The sequence below is a fragment of the Coloeus monedula genome (genome assembly GCF_965178545.1).
Source record: "Coloeus monedula genome assembly, chromosome: 1".
In the NCBI taxonomy this organism is placed as follows: Eukaryota; Metazoa; Chordata; class Aves; order Passeriformes; family Corvidae; genus Coloeus; species Coloeus monedula.
In genome coordinates this window covers 148,407,161-148,429,516 of record NC_138781.1, presented here as the reverse complement: position 1 = coordinate 148,429,516, position 22,356 = coordinate 148,407,161, and the positions used below count along the sequence as shown (strand labels likewise).

Sequence of the window (22,356 nt, the reverse complement as noted above, 5' to 3'; positions counted from 1 at the left end):
TATTCTTCAGAAGCGGCTTTATGTCGCAAAAGCACATCTTGGACAAAGATATCAAATTCCACCTGCTGTTTCTTTGTGTTTAAATTGAGAAAGTAATACATGTTGAATCAAGGATGTGTGTGTTTTTCACCACTGTTAACATTTCTCTTGACTCTGCTTTGACAAAAGCAAGAACTGTTGCTGGATGTGAGACACAGCGGGGCTGCCATGCTCCAGGTGGCACACGAAGAGGTCTTGGAGAAGGAGTTGCTGCTGCCCAGGGCACTGGCACTGTGCAGATTTACAGCACTAGTTTTATTCCTGCCATCTCCCTGGTTTGTCCCCACAGGCATCACTAAATGGCTTCCTTGGTTCCTAGGTGCTGGAGATGGGACAAACCCTTGGTTATTTGGTCTTGTGAAGTGGTAGGTGTTTTGCACTTTTGCTGTAGGTAGGAATGAAGGGGGTTTTGGTTTCAGCAGAGATATGGTGGTGGAAATGTTCTTAGGAAAAGCTCAAAGGAATGACACAATTTAGAGCGTGACTTCATGATCTGACGGAGAGATGAACTTGTGGATGTGGCTTCAGCAGGGAAAAGTGACAGAAAATTATTCTGGAACCCAGATGAAGTACATGCCTCTTATTTTCAGCTGAGTTTATTAGCGATAACAAGATATGGCAAGCTGAGCAGATAATGCAGGACTTCATATCACTGATGTAAAACTGCTGAAAGGTTTTCTTTAAAAATGCAGCAACAAGCAAAAAAAGAACCCCAACAAAATCCACCAGCCAAGGTATTAATTCAGTGACGTTAGAACCACAAAAAGCTCCATTTTTCTACTGTCGAAATGAGATCAGGTGCTATCGGCCAGTATATGGGGAGCCCAGGTAAACAAACTGTGTTGATTTCAACCAAACAAATGTAGCAAACTATTTAATAAAATGAACTGTTACAGCTTATTTGAGCAGGCTCGGTTTGAAAAAAACATCATTTTTACAGACAAGAATTAAATAGTTGTGGAAATGTTTGATTTCTCCAATTTTGCTTGCCAGGCTGACCACAAAATAAAAAAAAAAGGGGATTTCTTCCTGAGCTGTGTTTTGATAGGAGTGTCTTAAGCTTCCCTGGGAAAGCAGCTAAACGCAGAGCTGGTATCAATCTCCTGGGAGCCATCAGGTGCGTTTAGCTGGATAATACACCAGCGAGATGGAAACGTAATCAGGCTGCTTTGGTATCCCCTGCTTGCCGGCCTGCATTTTGCTGGAGTATCCCGTAAAGCCTTGGGCCCTGCTGGTGATTGTCAGGGCTTTCAGGGCTCCTAGCATGCATGTGCATAATGCATGAACAGCATGCAGGTGACATTGAGAGACAGGGTTCAGAGGAGGGATTGCAGTAAGACTAATAGGTTTAAGGAAATAGCATTTTTTGCCTCTGTTAAATAATTGGTGGGTTTCTTTCATTTTTAAAATGTCTGACAGTTTTTTGCTTAGCACAAAGCACTTCATATTCTAGGTCTTGCCACCCAGATAACTGCTATTTTCTCTTTCCCCTTCTGTATTTGCCGCTGGTTCTGTCATGTGTAGGTATAACAAGGCTTATGAACACCTGCTTTGCATTGTTTGGGGTCTTTTCCCTTTTTCTTTTCCTTTTAGCAAAAACTCACAAGCCTTGCAGAAAAATACAGAGAGTAGAGTACCAGCAGGCTTCTGAGCAGGTGTCTGGGAGCTGCCTTACCAGGGTATACTGAGGAGCTGGAATTTGTCTGCCAGCTTTTGGGGAAGGTCCTGTCTTTGCCCTGAAAACAAAACACTGTCTCTCACGGCAGTGGGGGCAATAGATTTTGGTTTACTTACAAAAAGCAGACCAGTTTATAAGGGTGAATTGAGTTTGCTACAAGCAGCTGCACTTGCTTGCAACCTCTGCCAGTCAGAGCTGGGGTAATGTTAGCCTTGAGGATCTGCCTTATCTGGGTTATATTGTGTTGTTGCTCTGGTAACAGCAAGTCTTACACCTTTATTAAAGGAAGCAGGGATATTTTATTTTACTCTCTAGACTCCAATCAAAGTGAAATTTTGAGGTTTCTTTCTACCACACTTTTGCTGTTAGTGGAAAATTTGTACTTGCTCTGCAGAAAGCAATTTAGGTCTAAAAAATAATCTTGGGGTTTTTTTTAACTGTGGAAAATAAACATCACACCTTGCAAGAATGCTTGGTGTCCATATTCTAAGTAAAACCTGTGCTTTTAATCCAGTTTAAAAAAAATGGGGAAAATTCTACAGGAAACTCGAGGTCCAGAAGAATTAAACCTTCTTAAGCACTTTGTATACACTCAGTGCCATGCTAATTTGTCAGCTTCAATTCAGAGATTGTCTCCAAGGCTTTTGACTGTTTTGGAAACAAGTCTTGCACTGACAAGGCAGCTGTTGGGAAAGTTGGTTGTCTTGAGCTGTCACTGTGCTTTTCTGTGTCCGATTACAGAGTTATCTTGAGGCAGTGCTTGAGGTTGTCTCTTGGTCAAATCACACTTTTATTATACAGGCTTTGAACCTGGTAAAAACACAGATGATCCATTGGTAGACAACAACTGTGATGCTGCCTTTAGTTTTGGGAGCTTCTCTTTCCATGCTGTTGCAATATCCTAGTACCTCACTTCCAGTGGGCTTGGTTTTTGCAGTATCCATCCAAAGCAAGGCATTTATTTTTGCTGCTTCAGTTGAAATCCCTCTTGCCCAGGGTTTCTATTCAGAAAACCTTTGAAGCCTCATCAGAGGACCTGCTGTTTCATCTGGATTCAGAATTCAATTTTGGTGTTCACGGATTAGGATTTAGTAGTCTTAGTTCTTGTTTTACATCTAGTTTAATTTGATCTATAGTATTAAAATCAGAATGCTCAAATTAAGTGTTCATTATTGTGTTTTGTTTTTCTTGCAGGGAAGTTACCCAGTGTGGGAAGATTTTATAAATAAAGCTGGGAAACTGCAGTCTCAGCTTCGGTAAGTTTTACGTTACACAGTCAAGATCCCCTACAGTTCCTTGGATGTGCAAACATTAAGATTAAATGCAGCTTTTGCAAGGATAATTTTCTAAGCAGGTCCTAGTAAAATTGTGCATATTACATAGTCAATACCTGCATGTAATTTTTCAAATACTACTACTGGTGTTTTAATATATTAGGAAAATTCATAATCTACCACCAGCTATACATAATAAACATAAAATGAGCTAAGTTTCATGGATTTTCATGGAAAATTGGAAAGATAGTCTATTGTTCTTTAGTGACCACACATTTGGAGTTAGGTCTGTGTTGCCCTTTTATTAGTGTAGAATACAGAGGTGTTATGTTAGAAGATGGCTCGAAATACTAAGAAATCTTTGGTAGCCTTAACAGCATTTTATTCTGACTTAAAAATGAAAAAAATTGCTTAGCTGGATCATACATTGGTGATGATTCAAACTTAAGGGCTTGGGGTATACTTTGAAAATGGCATTCTGGATTTTTTAGTATATGGCATAAGTATCACACTCAGACCAATTCTACCTCTAGAATTCATTCATTTGTAAAATTTGTTTCTGTTAATATGAATACAAGCTCAATTTCCTCACAACTCTCTCCAAATCACAGTCTCCTCTCTGTTCTCCAAAGCATCAGGTTTTTTCCCCAGCAGCTGTAGTGGCAACAGGTTATTGACAGTCTGGTTTGTGGTTCTGTGTTGCATTATGAACCATTCCCATAGAAGCTGGGAGTTAGCTTCATTTGCCCTAAACAGCTGGAAAATGCTGTTCTGCTACACCCTGCCTAAAATGCCACACTTGCGTGTGGTTTCTTTCTTTTCCCAGCAATCAGTGGAGTATGGAAGATGCAGAGGAAGTAGAGAAAGAAGAGAAATGGAGAACTTTCCTAGCCTTTTGTACTCTTCAAACACAGGCTTTCTGGGATGGCATGAGGGATAGTTTTGTTTATTTCCCGGTCCTGTGGTGTTGCATTCAATCAGTGCAGTGCTACAGGAACATGCAAGCAGGCAGCTTGAAAGCCCGTGTTCGAGGATTTGCTGTTTGTTTCTAGCAAATGTGAGCCTTTTGCTGCTGTTTCATTTCTGTGTGCTCTGATAAAGGACAGCAGATGTCATTTGAGCTGGAGCCAGGTCTTCCTGGATCTTGTTACTGGGGAAATGGAACTTTGTTATTAGCAATATAATTAATAATTAACAACATGGTACATGAATAACAGTGTGACCCACAAGTTTGGAAGATGAACATCACAAACACTGTTAAGGAAAATCCCAGAAAAGATTTTCTGGTTCCAGGGCCCAATATTGCTAGCTAGCTGTCAGGGTTGGTGGGGTCTGCCCTTCCTTTAATCTACTGAGCATGTGGAGAGTCCTTATGCATTTGCTTGGTCCTCTCATGCATAGGGTGGTTTTTTCTGTGTGTGTGTTCAAATCTTTTGTGCTGTCAGTAGGCCATTTACTACGCTGCCAGTTACATCCTCTGTACCTCGAGCATATTTGGAGTGAGACTTGCATAAAATCTGACCTAATTAAGCGGTCCTGTGGTCTTTCTGGCTGAGGATCAGCTTCCCTGCGGGTCTGCCGGGGTTTTTGAGGCAAGCAAGGAGCTCTTGAAACAAAGTGAAGTTGATAGTCCCTGTTCTGGATTTCGCTTGAAAAGGCTGACTGACACCATCAGGAGAGAAAATCAGTTACTGTTAGAAAAGATGTGCAGAAACAGAACCGTGAGATAACTGTGGAGAGGGCACAATTGTGCTTTACCTGTAGAGCCCTGGCCTACTTTCACTTTAATTGGGTCAACCAGACTAAAAACCTTCAGAAATCTGGACTGACCTGAGGTGTTCAGGGCTCTGGGGCCTGCTTATCTGGAGCAAACGTGTCTGGAAAATTGTAACTCAACGTTTGCTGTCCACTTGAACAGATGTGTGGTCTGTGTGTGCTTTCCAAACGTGGAGGGAGATTGGACTAGTGAGGTTGACACTTTGGATTGTGAAGTCTGAGATTGCTGGTGTACCTCTCAGGAAGGGTCCTGCTTGGAGGAGCAGTGGATCAGAAAGGGGTTTTGTTTGTTTTGGGGATTTGGGGATTGGTGTTTTCTGTGGGTTTGAGCTCTGTGGTTTTTTTTCTTGAAATGGAGGGGTTTTTTTCTTCTTTCCCACTTTTCCATTTGTCAAAGAACTCCAGATCAGTCTGATTTCCAAGAAATCTTCTGTTTCAAGGGATGCTCATGCTCCGCAGATGAAAAATGCAGGAAATTGTTTGGCTAGGATCCTAGATAAAAGGAAGTTTGTGCATGTTTATTCTTAAAATACGCATGTTCCCTGAAAATAGCAGTGGCTGTAATTTGTTCGCTAATGGGTGAAGTATAATGTGTGTTAGATTTGTTTTTCATGTTTGACTGCTTAATATTAGTTCATCAGAGGAAATCGGCTAGAAGGAGGGTGGCTGTGCTCTTTTGAAACAGCACCTGTCCTGTGCAATTCTCAGCATGGAATTAGCGTGGCTGCCTCCAAGTCCATAGTGCTAACACAAAGCGAGGAAGGGATTAAGAAATGAAGGAGGGAAAAGGCTAAGTTCAGATATAAAAGAGAATACTTTTTGTGGCCTCTGCAAGTTCACAGTGTTATTCTTTATAAGCCTAAATGTTTTTGGCAGTAATTAAATAGGCATCAATGAGACACTGCTAATGTTTTGTTATCTGTATGCATTTCAGGACTACAGTAGTAGCAGCTGCTGCCTTTTTGGATGCCTTTCAGAAAGTGGCTGACATGGCTACTAATACACGTGGTAAGCAGATGTGTCAATATTGAGTTTAACAGAACACTGTGTGGTTTATACCATTTGTCGTAATAAAAAGAAGTTTTAACTTGTTACATTGACAAGCAGATCTGTGAGACATCTGTTAGATGGACTTGCACTTTGAAAAAGTGGCACGTGAAAAAGGAAGTTGTCTTTATTGAAAAAAAAAATGCTGGAAACCTGTAATTTAAATGTGTCATCAATCATGTGAACACTTCTTAATTACCATTTGAATTATACGTTGATGAATAATATTTGAAAGCAAGATTTACAGAAATCTGTATTCACTGTCGCTTCTGTACCTTGTATAAATGTAAAAGGCTTGATACTCAGCTGGAATAAATAACTGTAGGGCTGCTGGAGACAGAGCAGATACTGGCTGATGCTGTGGCCTTTCGGTTCTGCCAGTAATGATGACCATGACCTGTACTTACATCTTTGAGCAAAGACTTTGCTTGTCCTTCCCCCTTAAGTCTGACATTCTTGGTCAAAATGAATTTTCCTGGGCTGTGGGCTTCTCTGGGTAGCAGTCTAAGCGTGTTGGAGAGTATGGAGAGCCAAAATAGTGCAGCTGGCATTCTGTCCAGATTGCTGAGTTGGAAGGAGACAAAAGGCTGCTTCTCTCTGATGCTGGATGCCTGGTGACCACAGCATCATGTGCAGATGTCCCTGCAGTGGTAGGGCATTCCCCATGGTCACTGTCCTTGGACTGCTGCTGAAGAGTAAATCCAAAGTGCAGATAAATCACTGCTGAGGGAACAACTTTTGGTCACCTCTAACCTTAAAGGTTTTGTAGCATTTTTTTAAAGTCCTAGTGTGCCCTTGGCATTTGACTTGGAGAGTTAGAAAGTAATACTGCTGATGTGAAGAGTGTTCATTCCCATTAGCAGAGTGCAAACTCAGCCAGACTTCCTCTTCCCTTCACTTCTGGTTAACAGGAGTAGTGTAGCAGCTGCTGGAGTGAGTACCAAGAGAATGACAAGAGGGAAGAATTCTTTTTTTCCTGTCTAAAGCTAATATTTACATTCTGATAAGAAGTTCCTCATTATATGCATACCTACTGTAAATTATAAGTAATCTACTCACATAAAATAGTAAGCATGACAAAAAGTGGAATAAACTGAGGATGAGACCCAAGGCAGAACTTGGATTGCTAACATGTCTTTCTTTCAAGCATGTTCTCTTCTATTCCTTCTGCTTTCCCAAGGGGAAACAAAGTAAACTACCAAAATGATTCAGACTTGTCTTCTAGCTATGCTGGCAGGCTTATAGGACTTGCATTTGAGATACCAGAATGACTGAAACTCTCCCACTCTTAAACAAAAATGGCTTGTGTGGGGTTTTGAAGGGTATTTTACACTTTCTGCTGTATTATTTGGACCATGTCCAACAAGTGTTGTGTCTTATCTCTTCGAACACATCCTTTACAAAAGGAGCTCTGTGAATCCGGGCATGCCAAATTTGTATAGCTCCTCTGTTCTGTCTTCTGCCTTCCCTGACTGAAAGGATAGAAAGGAATTTTGGTTTTATTTTTAGAAAGTGATGTTCTGGGCAATGAATGAAAGCTCTGGGTTAGCTGGTGGTTCTGATCTTCCTCCCAACCTAACTTCCATTTGTGCCCATTCAAGTTTACCTTTGAGGTTGCACCTTGGTCCTTTAACAAATACAGATGGTTCTACCTTGCTGTGGACAGGGATAAACACCTGGCCCCATGGAAGGTGATGGCAAAAGTCCCTATGACTTATGAGGGCACAATTCAGTAAAAATGTAATTTGCCATCAGTATAAAGAATTGTATTCCAAAACTGAAACAGAATGAACTTACTATTTTCCTTCTCTGATGTGGGAATTTTGACAGGCTGTTTTCCCTCTGAGGGGTTGCCTAACGTGAAAAATTCTTTGTTAAATTTTGCCTGTTACTTACCCAGTTCATAAAATTATCAAACACCTGGCTGTGTTTCACACTGTTTAGAGGGTTAACAGATAAACCAAAGTTTAGAGTTAACAGATTAACCAAAGTCAGGCAAGTTCATGTTCAGTTGCTGGGGATGTATGAGTCTCATGTAGCACTTCCCATGACAATGGCAGGGAGGTTGGTATATTTTACATCATAAGGCTGGTTTATCATTGCATGAGCCAAATACTTCTTCTGGGACCTAACTGTATATGCAAATGTTGAAGCAGGTGCCTGCTCTGGAGGGACAACGTTAGTTCCTTGTTAGGATGACTGAAGTGTTGTGAAGCTGGGTGCTGCCTTTAATTTGTAATTGCTTATACTACAGAAAGTGGCCTGTTATTTTAAGACTCACTGATCTAGCTGATGAAAGTGTTTTATCAGTCAACAGAAGCACTCTGGCTACTCTTTAATCTGTTTGCATCAGCATTAGCTTTGAAAGAAGAAAAAGTGTTTGCATGGATGTACATGTCCACACACACACAAGGGGAGACAATCTCCTTTTCAGTCATCAAGTGTTCAAGAATGGGAGCTTATATCCATCATTGCCAGTCCGTGTTCCAACTGGTATCTTTACCTTGTGTGGCATTACTGCTGTTCCCAAGCTTTGTCTTTCCTCTTTTGGTGCATCGTTCTCTCTGTGCCATTTACTTCCTTCTATTTCTGCAATGGTAATGATGTTAATCTTCACGTTCCCATCTGGAGCTCAGATAGAAGGCATAATTGGAGCTCTGCCTATGGTAAAACCTATGACTGGATGAGTCTGATAACCTGTACTTTGCTGTATTTTCTTCACATTGTAGCTTCTAAAGTAGGAAAAGCCCTGAACGTGAAGTACCTGATGTTTTGTGGTGACTCAATACACAAATTAATTTCCCAACCAGCTCATTTCAGCTTTTGCTTCCTCCTTTGCTGTCTCTCCATTTAGATGTGTATCAACCCAAAGCTCAGTCTCTTTTTTCCTCAATTCTGTTCCCTCAGTTCAATGCTTTTTGATTTTAGCCTGACAAGTGAAAACACAGGGAAAGTGGTTCTGATGCATGTATCACCAAAATGTTGGGTTTCTGTGGGTCTGGTCATCTGAGAAACATCATTTGAATGGGGGAGATTGTCAAGTTATGTTGCTAATTCTCTAGTAATGCTAGCTGTATAGCAGTGTGTGCTGTTTTTGCTGGTATCAGAGATTTTTGAAAACAAAATTCCTTCAGATATTTTGATTTTTGAGCTCTGACAAAATAGAGACATCTATGTAGCAGTTTGTGTTATTCAAGCTGCATCTGTTTGGCATAAAGCCCAGCAGAACTCGGTAGTCTCCAATGGAATCTGTATTATCTCTCAGTATGAGTATTAAAGAGAATGCTCGCAAAGTATTAAATGAATGAGGTACTTCAGGGTACCTTTAAATCCTTAATATACCTTAAATAGTATTAATAATAACTCTGGAATACCTTAAAAGTGAAGTTTCCTTTTGGGGAGATGTATGCTCATGAGTTTCAGTTCGGGCTTTTCTCACATGGCTTATTACTGTCAATATTTGAGACTCTTAATGTTTTTACCTGCATCAGTAATAATTCTGAATCAGAATCAGTTCTGAAACATGGAAGAAATTTAAATCTAAGTTCATTTAATAGCTGTTTACCTGATTATTTGTGCAATACAAGTATTGTCTCCTTTGAAGGCAAGAACTGCGCATCCCACGTACTGTACCTTTAAATGTGATATATGATTATAAGGTGGGTTTCAACAGTATGTAAAAGGATGTGTGTAAATTGCTTTGCTTTCTGTATGCTAGTCTTCTTCTGCCTCTGCTGCATTTGAATGTCCTTTGTAGATAAGTACTAGAGCCCAGGAACTTGAAAAAGTAGGTGTGAAAAGTAACTATCCTCCTTGTGTTATGAGGGAGATTGATGTGAAGACATGCACACTTCTTCTGTATCCACTTAATACACCATTGGCAGCTTCCATGGATAAAACCCTGCCCCAGTCGTGCCTGCCTGCATCTGCACAGGTGTAAATTAAAATTTATGGAAAGATGATCTAAAAGCTTTGATTTACCCAAGCTTAAAATTGATCTTCAAAGTGAGATTTTTAATGAGGCAGCTGATACTCAAGTCTTGTGGTTTTTTGTTTTTCATTCATATTGAAGGGTTTTGCATATACATAGGTGTGTTTTATATTAGCAGATTAGTTAAATCACTTCAAGAGGGTGTCAGCATATCACACAGCTTTCTCTGGCCAGTTGGATTCCATGGATTGTAGTGCTGTTTGAAGTTCCCTCTTGGCAAGTGCTACTAGAGGTATGTGTTCCCTGCCTTTGGTAACTCTGACATCTATTATGTTTTCCGTCTCTTTCATTTTACAGACGTCTGAGAGGATTTTAAGGCAATGTAGAGCTACTGACAAGAGTTGCAGGAAATTCCACTTGAGAGGGAGACCTTCTCTGCTGTACTGAGGGGTCTGAGGTCGGGGAGGGAAGTACTGTGGATGGTCAGCCAGCTACCAAGGGACACTGAGTAGACTTGGAAGCAAAACTCAGCCTATGTCTGCACGGCATGCAGGAGCAGCAGGGTATCCAAAATCAGCATAGTAATTTTAATGTTATCCTTTCGAGTGGCAGGATTTATCAGTGTAGAAGAAGTGCTGCATTTAAGTGCCTGTACTTTTTTCAGGCGTCATTAAACTTCAACAGCACACAAAAATGTAAATATGGCTTAACACTTTTACTTACAAAATTAAATTTGATTAATACTTGTGAGTATCTGCGTCAGGTAGCTCTTACATGGCACTACTCAGTGACTGCTCTTCATGTTTAGTAAGGCTGCTTAAAATAGTACTTTTGCTGCAGATCAGTGTTCCAGGGCAGACTCTACAACCGTGTTGCTCCAGGTACCATGTGAGTACCCCTTCAAATAGTCCGTAGTCTGGGCGATACATTTTTATTTTAGCCAGGATCTATATGGTATGTATTGAAGTGGTTTTACAAGGTGACAAGCTGCTCAAAGTGTCGCAGGGCTGGAATTAGCATCTGTTATCTTCCAAGTAAGTGTGCTTAGGCCTCCTGAACCAGTATCTTGCTCAGTGCAAATACGGCACAGTGTGACCCAAGGCATGGTAAATCCTTGGTGCCACAGCAAAATGTAATGGACAGTACTGAATGGTGTTTTTAAAAAATTTATATATTTTCATGGTGGGGAAAAAAAAAAAGAAACAGAAGTTAAGCCTGGGGAGGGGAAAGACACCATAATCTACAGCAGTAGACCTAGAAGCTGTATAACATTTTTTAAATAAACTGCTTTGCTCCTGGCTATGGACTGGGGAGTTGTGATGGTGAGCTGTGCCTAATTTCAGAGTGAAAACAAAGCTGGTCACAAGAGGAAGGGCATTCTCATTGTCCAATTCCTTTGTCTTTCTGACTCCTCTTTAATTTCAGATGCTCATACTCATAGCAAAACCTCTGTTTGAGCTTCCTGTCAGTTAAGGTATGACTTTGTAATAAGTACTTACTCCTCCTATGGAGTCTTTGAAGTAAAATAACACAGTCCAGATTTTTTCTTTGTGGATTTTCATATATAAAATAATCAGGAAGAAAAGTATTTAAATGAACCATTCAGTCTTCCAATATGTTTTCATGAAGATGATGCAAAACACAGGACCAAATTCAGAATCATTGGCAGATAATTTTGCAGCTGGATGCATATTACATATCTGTTGCATTTGGAGAAATGGAACTTGGATATTCTGTTTTACAACAGCTAAAACTGCAGATCACAAAGGCCGTGCTGTGTTATTCTCCGTTTCCGTGTTCCCATCTTTCTCTAGACAAGTAGCAAATGTCGGTCCATGTCTTTCAACAAGTGTGTTGCCCTGAGAACTCTGCTTCTGATGTGAACCTGTTTGGCTGGAGCAGTCAGAATGGGATGAACATCTTAAATGCTCAAACACAAGACAAGTGGTTTGGTTATTAATTACTAGATTTTATACTTAGGGGCTTGGAAGGGCTGCTCTGCAGATAAAAAATAACATGGCCATTTTCTTTTCTTTGGGTGAGTGCAGGCATTTCAGCATAAAGAAATATTATTTATTTATGCCTTATTTTTTCCCTTGAGGTCAAGATGAAATCTAGCTCAGGGTCATTGACAACATTTGTGCTGCTTTCTCCTACCTAAGGAGAAATATTCAGGGCAATAGACAAAAATAATTGCTATAATAACTTACATAGCCAGCTGCCCCTTGGTACAGTGCAGAGAGTGATGCAGGAGTGTAGTTTGCATTTGCCCTACAACCCAGTATTTTTTTGAGCTTGCTAAGGTGCTTGCTAAGAGACTGAAACGTTGTTAGGAAAGGGAGTAAAGCTACCAGGTGATTGTGTGTGCTAAACAGAAAACTTGAATACAAAGCCAGCTTCTATGAGGGAGAAAAAAAAAGAGTGAGGGAGGAAGAAGCAAACAAGCTTCTTTAATACTTTATCCAAGGAGTGGGCAGGTGTGTTAAGAAAGAAGTGGCTGGACTTTTTTCACATGACCAAGTGTAAGTGTGCTCACTATAATCTGAATTGGAAATCTTTGGGATTTTGGGGATAGGGAACAGCTCAGAGTTAATTTTTCATACAGTTGGTTGTAGTTCTTCCTCTCTTCTTACTTATACAGCTGTGTTGCTTTTAGGAGGGTAGAATACCAGATCCTGTTTTTTCTGCAGGCTTGGGATGGATGGATTGTTGTTTCCAGCTACATTATGAATTTGTATCTCTGGGGGCATCTTCACACAGAGCACCTACACTTCAGTAACTACGTACTGGTTTTGTAGCTGTAAAGAATTTTCTAAGTCTTGGCAGCAGAACCAGACTTTCGATGTCTTAAACATCCAGTTTGGGAAGTAATGAGGATAAATCATAAATGGCTCTGAGGATTTCCTTCAGATAATTTATTAGGTTAGAATCAAAGATGCAAAAACATACTTTTGATGATGGGATGTGGATTTGAAAGTGGAGGCTGAGGTTTTGGTTGGTGGTTGGTTTTCCCAGTGTAGCACATGTTTCTGTGGTGGGAGATCCCCTTTCAGGCTAATTCAGGCAGCCTTTTGATGTGATAAATTACTAGTTGGCACACAGTTACAATCCTGTAGTAACCACAACAAGAGCGTTGTTACAGCTCTTACTTACTTAGTTTTAATCTGTCACCAGTTGGGTAGCAAAGGTAGCTGAAGATCTGTTCCCATTGAGTTTCATTTAGTATCTTTTTTTATTTACCATACGACAGAGAAGGAAGTTCTGTGTGGTGTGAGAAGAGAATTAGAAAATCAGCTCGGACTAAGCAAGGTTTCTGTGAAGTAGGGTGGTGCTTCTTGTCCCTTGGACCTTGCCCATAACAAACTGTGGCAGCTGCAGAGCAGTTGCTGAGCTTCTGCAGCCTCATGCTTTGTGCCTCAGCTGTCTGGAACTGCAGGTTTGGGGGTTGTCTTTTTGTTGGTCACCTCAGTGGTGGCTTCCAAGAAGACACGTGTTGGTGAAGTATCAGATTGGTGCCGTCAGCTGGCTTCTTGCAAACTCACCAGACTCTAGGGGTGTGAGTGTAGACCTGACCAGAGTCCTGCAGTTTACTCAATCTCATTTCATCCCAGTCCACACATCCTTGAACCACTTGTGAAGTTCCTTTGTATCAGACAATTTGTGCAAAGGCTGCGGTATAAAATGTGTGCTTTCACTTGGGATGTCTTCTCCCGTTCCCTCTGTCTATTCCTACCCTGACTGGAAAAAAATTATGTTTGTTTCTAATGACATAAGAGACCTATACAAAAAGTGAAATTATGAGCTGCAGCAGAGTAATTGCGAGTGGAGTGTCCATAACAATGGAGCTCCATCTAATCATTAACAAAAGCAATAACAAAAATAATTTGCAGCAGCAGCAGTGACATTTGCATTGTCTAACAGGTTTTTTTTTTGCTCTCCTTAATTCAGGCTGCCTCCCAGAAAAATGCTCTTCCACACATTTTTGTAGGTGTCAGGACCATAGATCGTATACGTTCACTCTGTGTGTGTCCATGCAAACCAGTGTTATACTGCCAGGTGATTTACTCAGTGATATGATTCATCTCATGTTTGCATACCTGCTGCTTCCTCAGGAAGCAGTGCATGTTCATGGTAATAATGAGGTCTTGCTTAAAAATAGACCAGCTTTCTTAATTTTCTTGTCCTTCTGTTTGCTTGATGATTTGTCGGGTGTTGCCAGCACAAATGTTTGTCCCTGTTGCTGTGCAAGCTGTTCACCCCTTCCCTCCTCCCTTCACATTAGTTTTCTTCAGTGAAGCAGTGCCCTGCTCTTTTCTTCCCTGGTTGATGTAGTAAAACCTGCACTGTTCAGGCTTATGGGCTCATTTAGAGAGGTGGGGTAGAGTCCCCATCTGCCTAGGACAAGAAGTGCATTTTGCTGTGTGTCTTCCTCTTCCACTCCCGCACATGATGGAGTCCAACCTGTAGAACTACTTCTGAAAAGTTAAAATAATATAGTTACCTCACTGTTTCATTTCAGGGCTCAGAGTCCTCCCTCTTGTCTTTGTGCTTTCTACAACAGTTTTTTTCTACAAATAAATCTGTGACCTGCCCTCCATTCAGGTTTATTTTTTTGGACAGGGTGGAGAAGGAAACGAAGATGGGCTGTTTCCAAAGGAGCCCTGGGTTGTGACCTGATAGTACTTCCTGTAAAATGTTTGGACTCTCTGTAGTTACATATATGCTTAAATCCTCCTACTGCTTTGCAGTTGGTGCTTTTTTTGTTGTTTTCACATGGGCTTCTTGCGTGTAAGGTACCTTTTCCAATCTAATGAAGCCATTGAAAAATTCTATGACCTTTTCAGCAGCCATCCCAACTCAAGCTTTGTGGAAACCACTTCAAAACTAGGAGCAGTGACAATTTTCTGCATGGGCACATTCATCCACAGTGTCATGGGGTAAAAGAGGTCTGGGTTTGTACAATCAGCCCCTGCAATTGTTGTGAAATTCTGCTCTCCCGCAGCATTTATTACTATGTAAAATTGAAATCTGCATGATTTCCTGCTGTGAACGCCTGTGCCGAGGGACTGGTTTCTATAGTAACTAATATCAGGGAGCTGGCTGGGACTTCAGTTCGGAGCTGTATTTGAGCCTGTTTTGCAGTTCGATGCAACCCTGTGTGAGTACTTGATGGATGACAAACAAGCCGTCGGGTTTGTGGCTGCCATTACTACAGTAGCAGTGCTGTGCATCTCGGCATGTTCGCTGAGAGCTAAAAATAGGCTTTTTGCAAAATAGATTTGGAGGTGAGGAGGGGGGTTGTCTTTTTCTCTGACACCAGTCCCCTCCCTTGGTAGAGCTGCTAAATGGAAACACTAAAGAATACATCAATGAGTGTTTGTCCTGGAGTCACTTCAGCCCACCCCAGAGTGAAAGATATGCCTGAGAACTGGGTCCATTTTCTCCTGAGTGTAACAGCCATTGGTGTTGCCACTGTTCTGTTTCGAAGCAGAGCTGGTGTTCGTTCTGCTGAGCATGATAAATAGCATTGTTAATGTGTTTTCATCTGCAGGAGCAGCTTCTGCCCTTACTTAGGCCCAGACACACCTGCTAAGTGTATTTGGTTTTGCAGGGTTAAGCAGGGGGTTGGAGTGTTGAAGCTTGGCTTGTATAGACTGTAGGCTTTCAGGGTGCCAGGCAATATGCAAAGCCTGGTTTGCATAATTTGTAATTAGTCCAGAAAGGCATAGTGGGGTCAGATACTTGAAAATGTAACTGAATCTTTTATTTAGGGTGTAGCGGGTTGAGTTTGAAACCGGGCGGAAACACCAATTAAATGTAGTGGTTTTGGTTCAAAATATTCATTACTTACGTATTTTCTTTCTGTGAGATAAGAATTAGGAGAAAAGCAAAGCAGGCACAAACCTTAAACAGTTGCAGTACAATGAAAGAGCTTTATTACTAATAGAATTGAAAGTAAAGAAAAAATAACAAAACAAAATTAAAGCAAATTCCTCCCCCCCCCCTCTTTCCAGCACTTCTCTCCTTTTACCTAGCTCACACAAGGATAACAGAACATGGGATGTTAGTCAGTGTTGCAGTTCTTGAAAAGTCTCTCTCTTATGCTTAAGGAAAAAAGGGTTTTTCTTCAGTTGCACGTGGTTCCCAAACTGCCACTAACAGCAGATCCACCTGGAAACAAACAATCTGCTGGGTGTAGAACATCTCTCCCATGAAAAATCTCACAGTTCCTTCACACTGCAAAACATGGGCCATCACATGGGGTTATTAATCTTTTTAAGGATAAGTTATTTTGGCCTGCACACAAAGGCTTTTCTTCGCCACAAGTCTTTAACAGCCTCTTACCGCTTCTATATAGCCTGGCATAGGCACTCTTCATAATCTTCATAGGCCACACGAGGATTCTCCATCCCCCCATGTTCTTCAAATGGATTAAAGAGACAAACAGTTTGTGGTATTACAGTTTCTTACCACGGCATGCAAGAAGGTTTCTTTTAAGCTGCGCGCCAGAATCGCGGCCCCGCCCTCTTTTCTCCCGTCGCCATTTCCAGCTCCGTCCCACGTGACTCACTTCTCTTTCTCTCTGACTCTGACGCCGCCATGCTGAAGGGTGTTTTTGTTCGGGCTTTACGGTGGGGAAAGCCTCACTCCCTTTGTGCTGCTGGCTGCGTGGTGTCTTCTTCAGTTCAGCACGAAGTGTGCTGGCTGCAGACAGGAGGCTCTGCCGGCTCCCGTTGACTCCGCCGGCCCCGCATGGAGAGGAGAGGGACCCGCCGGTCCCCAGAAGCCGCGCTGGATGGGTTTAGCTGTGAGCAGTCCATGGCTGGTTTTAGCTGCCTGTGGCTCTGAGGCAGCCCCCCCCAGCCACCCAGGGTCCGTGCCGCAGCGTTGGAAAAGGGGGAAAGGGGCAGTGGCCCCGGCCCGGCGGCTCGGAGCCCCCCCCCCCCACCTTCCAGCAGGCGAGCTCCGACAAAAGGGGAAGTCCCGCCTTTCTGTGCTGTTTAAATATGTAAATTGTGAGAAGCGTAATTGGTCTAAAAGACTGTCCATCAACTCAGGATCAACCCAATACAAGGGTCACTTTAAAAACTTGAATCATGTGATGGAGGTGGGAAAGAAATGCAGAACAGTGCTTGCTGTCCTGACAAGTCCTCTAAGTACAGAAATTGGCCTTAGGCAGGCAATAACGGTTTGGTCTCTTTTTTTCCCCCCCCCAATAGTTCCCCAAATTGTGATGAGGCCAAGCTCTCTAAAGTAAACTTGGAGCATTGATGAAAGTCTAAAGTGTGAAGATGTCATTTTGTATGACTGAAGGTTGGTTATCCTGGCTGTGCAAGAAAAGGAGATGTGTATCAGATGTGCTTGTCTTCCAAGCCTTGTCCCCCTAGAAGCCAAGCATCTCTGAGGAGAGGGTGAAGTTGTATGTCCTGTGTACTTGTAGACGTGGACTCACAAGGAGTGCTATTTGTTCAGCCAGCGCAAGGGGAGCCTTGACTTAGCCACCCTCAGAGCAGCCTCTTACTCATTTGGTATTTGAGGATGCCAGAGTGGGCTGAGGAGAGTGAGTGTAGAGAGGAAGAAATGTATGGTGGACAAAGAGGAGCTGGGTGTGTTGTGCTGGGCATATTTAGGGAACATCTGGTACATATCCATGAAGAAGTGAGGGGTTTTATTTAAAAAAAAAAATTTAAAAAGTGAGGGGTTTTATTTATTGTTCAGACTGGTCATCTTTTATAGTCACTGTTTACGTATGCAAACCCATAGTAAAAGTATTACAGGGATTTTAAAAAACCCGATAAATTACTGGATTAAACTATTTGCGTCAAGAGAGTAATGATGCATTTGAATAATCTGAGATAATTTGGCACTGAGATATGACCAGATTAACAGTTTCAGAAGTAGGGTTGGAAACTGTCATTTAAGAATATAATGACTCATGTTGCTGAGAAATCATCCTCACCTTTGTACTTGTGTAGAAGTAAAAAAAATCTCCCTTTCTTTCAAGCAGATATTAAGTAGAGTGCAGAAATGAGAATCTGAGAGTAAGATTTTGTTATATTTACACAATATAGTGATGGAAGTCCAGAACGCTGAGTTGTTATAAATAAATTAAATCCAAAGTACATTTAGTAAATACTTAAAGTGCATATTGTGATGGATTGCCCCTGTTTTTAATGCTTTTTCATTTTCTGCTAGTTTGCAAAATCACTGGATTCCAGTAGAGCACATTTCCGTTGGAGGCTATTGTGAATGTGTATCCATTTTAAATCTAGGTTGTCTTGCAGGGAGAATAGCAGCTCTGTGTGAGTGTTAGTCACTGTGGTTCAAAGGTAAAGAGTTCATGTGTAGCTCTTCTGGAGCTGCTGCAGAGGCAGGAGCCTTGGTTATGAATATAGTCAAGGGAATGTTTTAGCTATTAAGCTGAAATGTTGGGGAAATGAATGTTGTCACTGAGTGTGTACCGTGATGCAAAGCCCTCCCCAGACTGCTGGGCTCAAGTGCACGACGTGCGCTCAGGACGGGTAATTGATTTAGACGAACAGATTTGAATCTTTCATTGTAAGCTTGAGGCCGGCTTCACTCAGAGCTATAAAGTCCATGTTTCTCAAGCTGCACTTCTGCAAGGGTTTTAGCCATTCTCTCTGAAGTGGCTGCCTGTTTTCAGAGACTCTTTGTTCTTCCCAACATGTTCTCTTTGTTGGCAATCTTACTAATTTAACATGGCTTTCAAAATTAGGAGTAGGAGAAAAAGCCTTGTTCATGTATGTTCCCAGCTAGGGTGAAAGTGCTGAACTTGTGGTGTGCATCTATAAAGACAATGAAGAAGCTGGTTGAGATGTTACTCTAGGGTGACTTTATGCACAGTGTAATTAAGCTTCAAGTTTAGATTTGAGTATTTTAAAACAAATGTACTTGTTAGAATAAAGCTTTCTTGTTAAGGCTTTGTGTTAGGGTTAATGGGTTCTCACAAGAAAAAAGCTAATGTCTTCAGAAGTGCATACAACCACCCATCTGCCCATCATGAATATTGCTAAGGGATTTTTGAGCCTAAGTGCTAAGAAGTCTGTTCTGTCCTCTTAGGTTGGTTAATGAAGGCTAAAGCTTGGTCAGGTTAAAAAAATCATCTATTCAACAGCCTTTCCAAAGCTCTTTGTCTCCAATGTTTTGACTGTTGCCTAATCTGTTGAAATTGGTCAGAATTCCAGCCTCTTTAGAGTTCCATTTTTGAGGTCATGATTGTCATGGATAAAGTAGTATATATTTTCTTGTTTATGCTTAACTTTTGTTTACTTCAAGTTAGTCACAGTTTGGTTCCAACTTATTTTCACATGTGATTTTTTTTTTTTTTGGCCAAAAAAGGAAGCTGGACTCAAAACTTGTGCCCTCTAGGTGCACCCGTAAGCTGAAAGATGTATGAACAGCTTTCTTTAAGAGAAAAGGTCTCTTAGATGAAACATACTTAGTGTGTAAAAAGCTTTTTGTGACCAATGGGAGTAAACATTAAACATTCATAATGCAGCTTTAAGTTGCATGGAAACAAACTGGGGCAAGTCAGTTCATTTTACCTTTGATTCACTGCTTCCAACCATTAGGAAAGGTTGAAGGGACACAAGGCAAACAGGAGTCTGTTCCTTTAGCTTTTTCTTGTAATGACATATTTTGCCTCAAACAATAGTTTCAGTAAGTAGATGAACAAAAGTTATAATTTCTAAAATTTATATATTTTTTTTAATTTTTAAAAGCAAGCAATGCAGTAATAGCAATTTACATAATTGCAATGATTCCTAGTTAAAAGGAGATCTAGTTCTGTTTAAAGGGATAATGAAATAAAGACTTCCAAGAATAATCCTGGGCTGTAGAGGTTTCGACATCCCCAGGATGGAGGTGTGAAGTGGTAGTTTGACCCCAAGACTTGGATGTCAAACATTGCCAGGCACATCTATTTTGTATGACCTATCTATAGCAATGAGAATTTCTTTTGGTCCTAAGATCTGCCAAGTTTGTTCAAGTTACTTGGAGATCAGTGTGAGATGCCATGTAGTTCCTGTAAAGTGACTACATCAAAAATGTAGGGTCTGTATTTCCTGGTATCTAATTCCTTCAGTTATGTTACTTAAGATCCTAGATATGCTGCTTTGCATGCCCAGAACTACCCCAGAGCATTACCGGGACTGAACAGTGGGTAACTGTTCACAGGATATGGGGGTAGCTAGAGTTTCACACTCCTCCCACTTTCTTTTTTTTCCTTTTTTTAAAAAAAAAAAAAGTGGGGTAACTTGTTTTCTGGTGTTTTGTGGCTTTGTCTGGATTTCCCTCTCTGGTTCACTTAGTTCTGCTTTACAGAGGGTATTGTTTGTTTTTATTGGAAAGTGGCTTACCTGTGGTTTTTTGTTTTCAGCTTCTGTGGGTTTCTGTGCTTTTTCCTTTCTGACTGTGGCCCTGCATGTTTCCTGCAGCATTTTCAATGTATTTGCATTAATATGGATGACTCGGAAATATTTATGTAGAACAGCCTCATTTTGCAAGAGGATTGGTAATAACAAAAGATGAGCAAGATGCAGTATTGATTAGTTGAATGGGATCAGGCCTAGCTGAAGTTCTGTTACTCTTTTCTGGATTCCTGAAAACTTCAAGTGCTCTTCTTGCAGCACATACAGACCTTTCTCAGTGGTTGTAGAGGAAGGATTAAGGCAGACAAACCCGTTTCTGCCATGTAAAGAAGGTGTCAAACTAGACAATCCTGAAAGCCTTGTTTTTAAAGCTCCACTTCCTGGCCATATTAGTTCAGGATTTAATTATACAATAATAAGATTTCTTACATGCACTATATTTGAACAAAGACCTTTCCATGCAGCAATGAACACTTTGTAATAACTTACCTTCTCTTTTGTTTTCTGTTAACTTGTTTTTGATTTCAATTCTGTAGGTAGATCTGCAACTCTTTTTAGGATACTTAAAAAGGGTCAACGGGGAGTTTGTTTTTTGGGAATAGTTGTCAAAGTCTTCTCACTAGTTTAAGCTATAATGAAACCCATTTTAATATTTTTATAAGGCTGTTTTTAGACTCATTTATGCTGATGGAAGAGTAGGAGTAGAGTTGCTTTGGCACAAACATGAGGAACAGCATTGCGAGGTTGATGGATATGTTCTCAATATCATTTATCAGTTAATTAATTCTGTTTGGGAAGGTTTCTGTGAAAGCACTAACCACTGATGGCCTTGCACGATTTAAATATCTGTGAGTTATTTTAGTATGGACAACTGGACAGGTCAGTCTTGGAAAAAAGTAGCTTCTGAGCTTGGAAAAAAGCCTCTTGGGTTATCCTTGTTAATAGCCATCTAGTGCATAATTCAGAAATTTTTTTTTAATCTTTTATAAAGTATTAGGGTGAAGCATGACTAGAGGATTATTCACTCCAGTTACCTGTGCAAAGTTTTGCAAGCTGATGTGAGTGAGAACTGTTCTTTGATAAGTATGAGTGAGTGAATGAACAGTGGGGACCAGTGGCTGCCATTTTAGGATTTACGTACGGAAAGCATCAGGCCAGAAAGCCTCTCAGGCTCTTGGTCACCCTACCTTTTTGTTTCTTAGTCAACTGAATGCCTCTCTGTCCCACAGACAGAGAGAAGCCTGTCTGGCTTCACCTCTCTTTCCTGGTCATCTGCTTCACCTTGGTTTTGAAATATGTCTGTGCTGCTGACCACAGAAATAAAACTTGGCTTTGATTTGAGTTTCATCTTGCAGTGGCTGGTCTCTGTCTGTGGGACTAACTGGACCAGGACTTCAAAGCATCAAAGTGATTCACAGCTAATTTTCTTTTTAAGGACCAGGAGGACCATTAGATCATCTAACCTGATTATCTGTGGAGGGCCGGTCAGGGCTTAGTCTGCTGCAGGCCTTTTGCTGGACACAGCCATGGCTGGAGCCCGCCAGCACAGAGAGGCGTGGGAACAGGCAGTGTCTCTGGAGTGGCAGGTGTGCTGGAAAATGCTCTGGGTGCATCTTTTTTGTATAAATGTATATGTAGGGAAAAAAATGAATCAAACTAGTACCCATAAGAAGTCTTGCTTGGATTTCTGAAGGAAGTACAGACTTCGCGTTCGGTTGTGTCTGTCATCTGTGGATTTTGCATAAAATTCACAGACCAGGGAGAGATTGTTTTGCCACAACTCAAGAGTGTGCAAGAAAGCATACTGCCTTCTATAACATCACTGACCTGGTGCTCATGGACTGTATCAAGCCATGGTGTGGAATGAAATGTCATGGCTAGGAGAGAGGAAGGTGCTGTGGAGAGGCCGGTGACTCCCATTTGGGGGTGGTTAGCTGAGAATTCAAGTGAAACTGCCGTGAAGAGATCTGCCTTTGCCCTTGCAGGGCTCATGACACCTGTTCAGCACAGAGTTCCCGTGGCTCATGCTGGTATTGGTGACTGAAGTCCTCTTCAGAACTGTCAGTTTCATACGCTTTTTTTTCCTTCTTCTTGTGGATTGAAATTTCCCCATGGCAAATGGTTCTATGCTCAAACTGCCCGAAGGTTACCCCTTCCTGTGAAATAAGCAGAGCTGTGTCAGTGGGAGCAGAGCCAGGAGTGGAGGCTTGCATCTTGATT

At 41.3% G+C, this 22,356-nt stretch overlaps 1 protein-coding gene across 4 annotated transcripts in view; it reads left to right on the top strand.

The window, feature by feature from the left end:
• Positions 1 to 22,356, top strand: part of MTSS1 (MTSS I-BAR domain containing 1) — a 125,553-nt gene that overhangs the window by 14,129 nt on the left and 89,068 nt on the right. For all 4 annotated transcript variants that reach the window (XM_082298009.1, XM_082298007.1, XM_082298010.1 and 1 more), the window contains exons 2-3: positions 2,912 to 2,973; positions 5,702 to 5,775. In XM_082298009.1, coding sequence (XP_082154135.1) covers positions 2,912 to 2,973; positions 5,702 to 5,775 — 136 coding nt within the window. The remainder of the gene's footprint in view (positions 1 to 2,911; positions 2,974 to 5,701; positions 5,776 to 22,356) is intronic.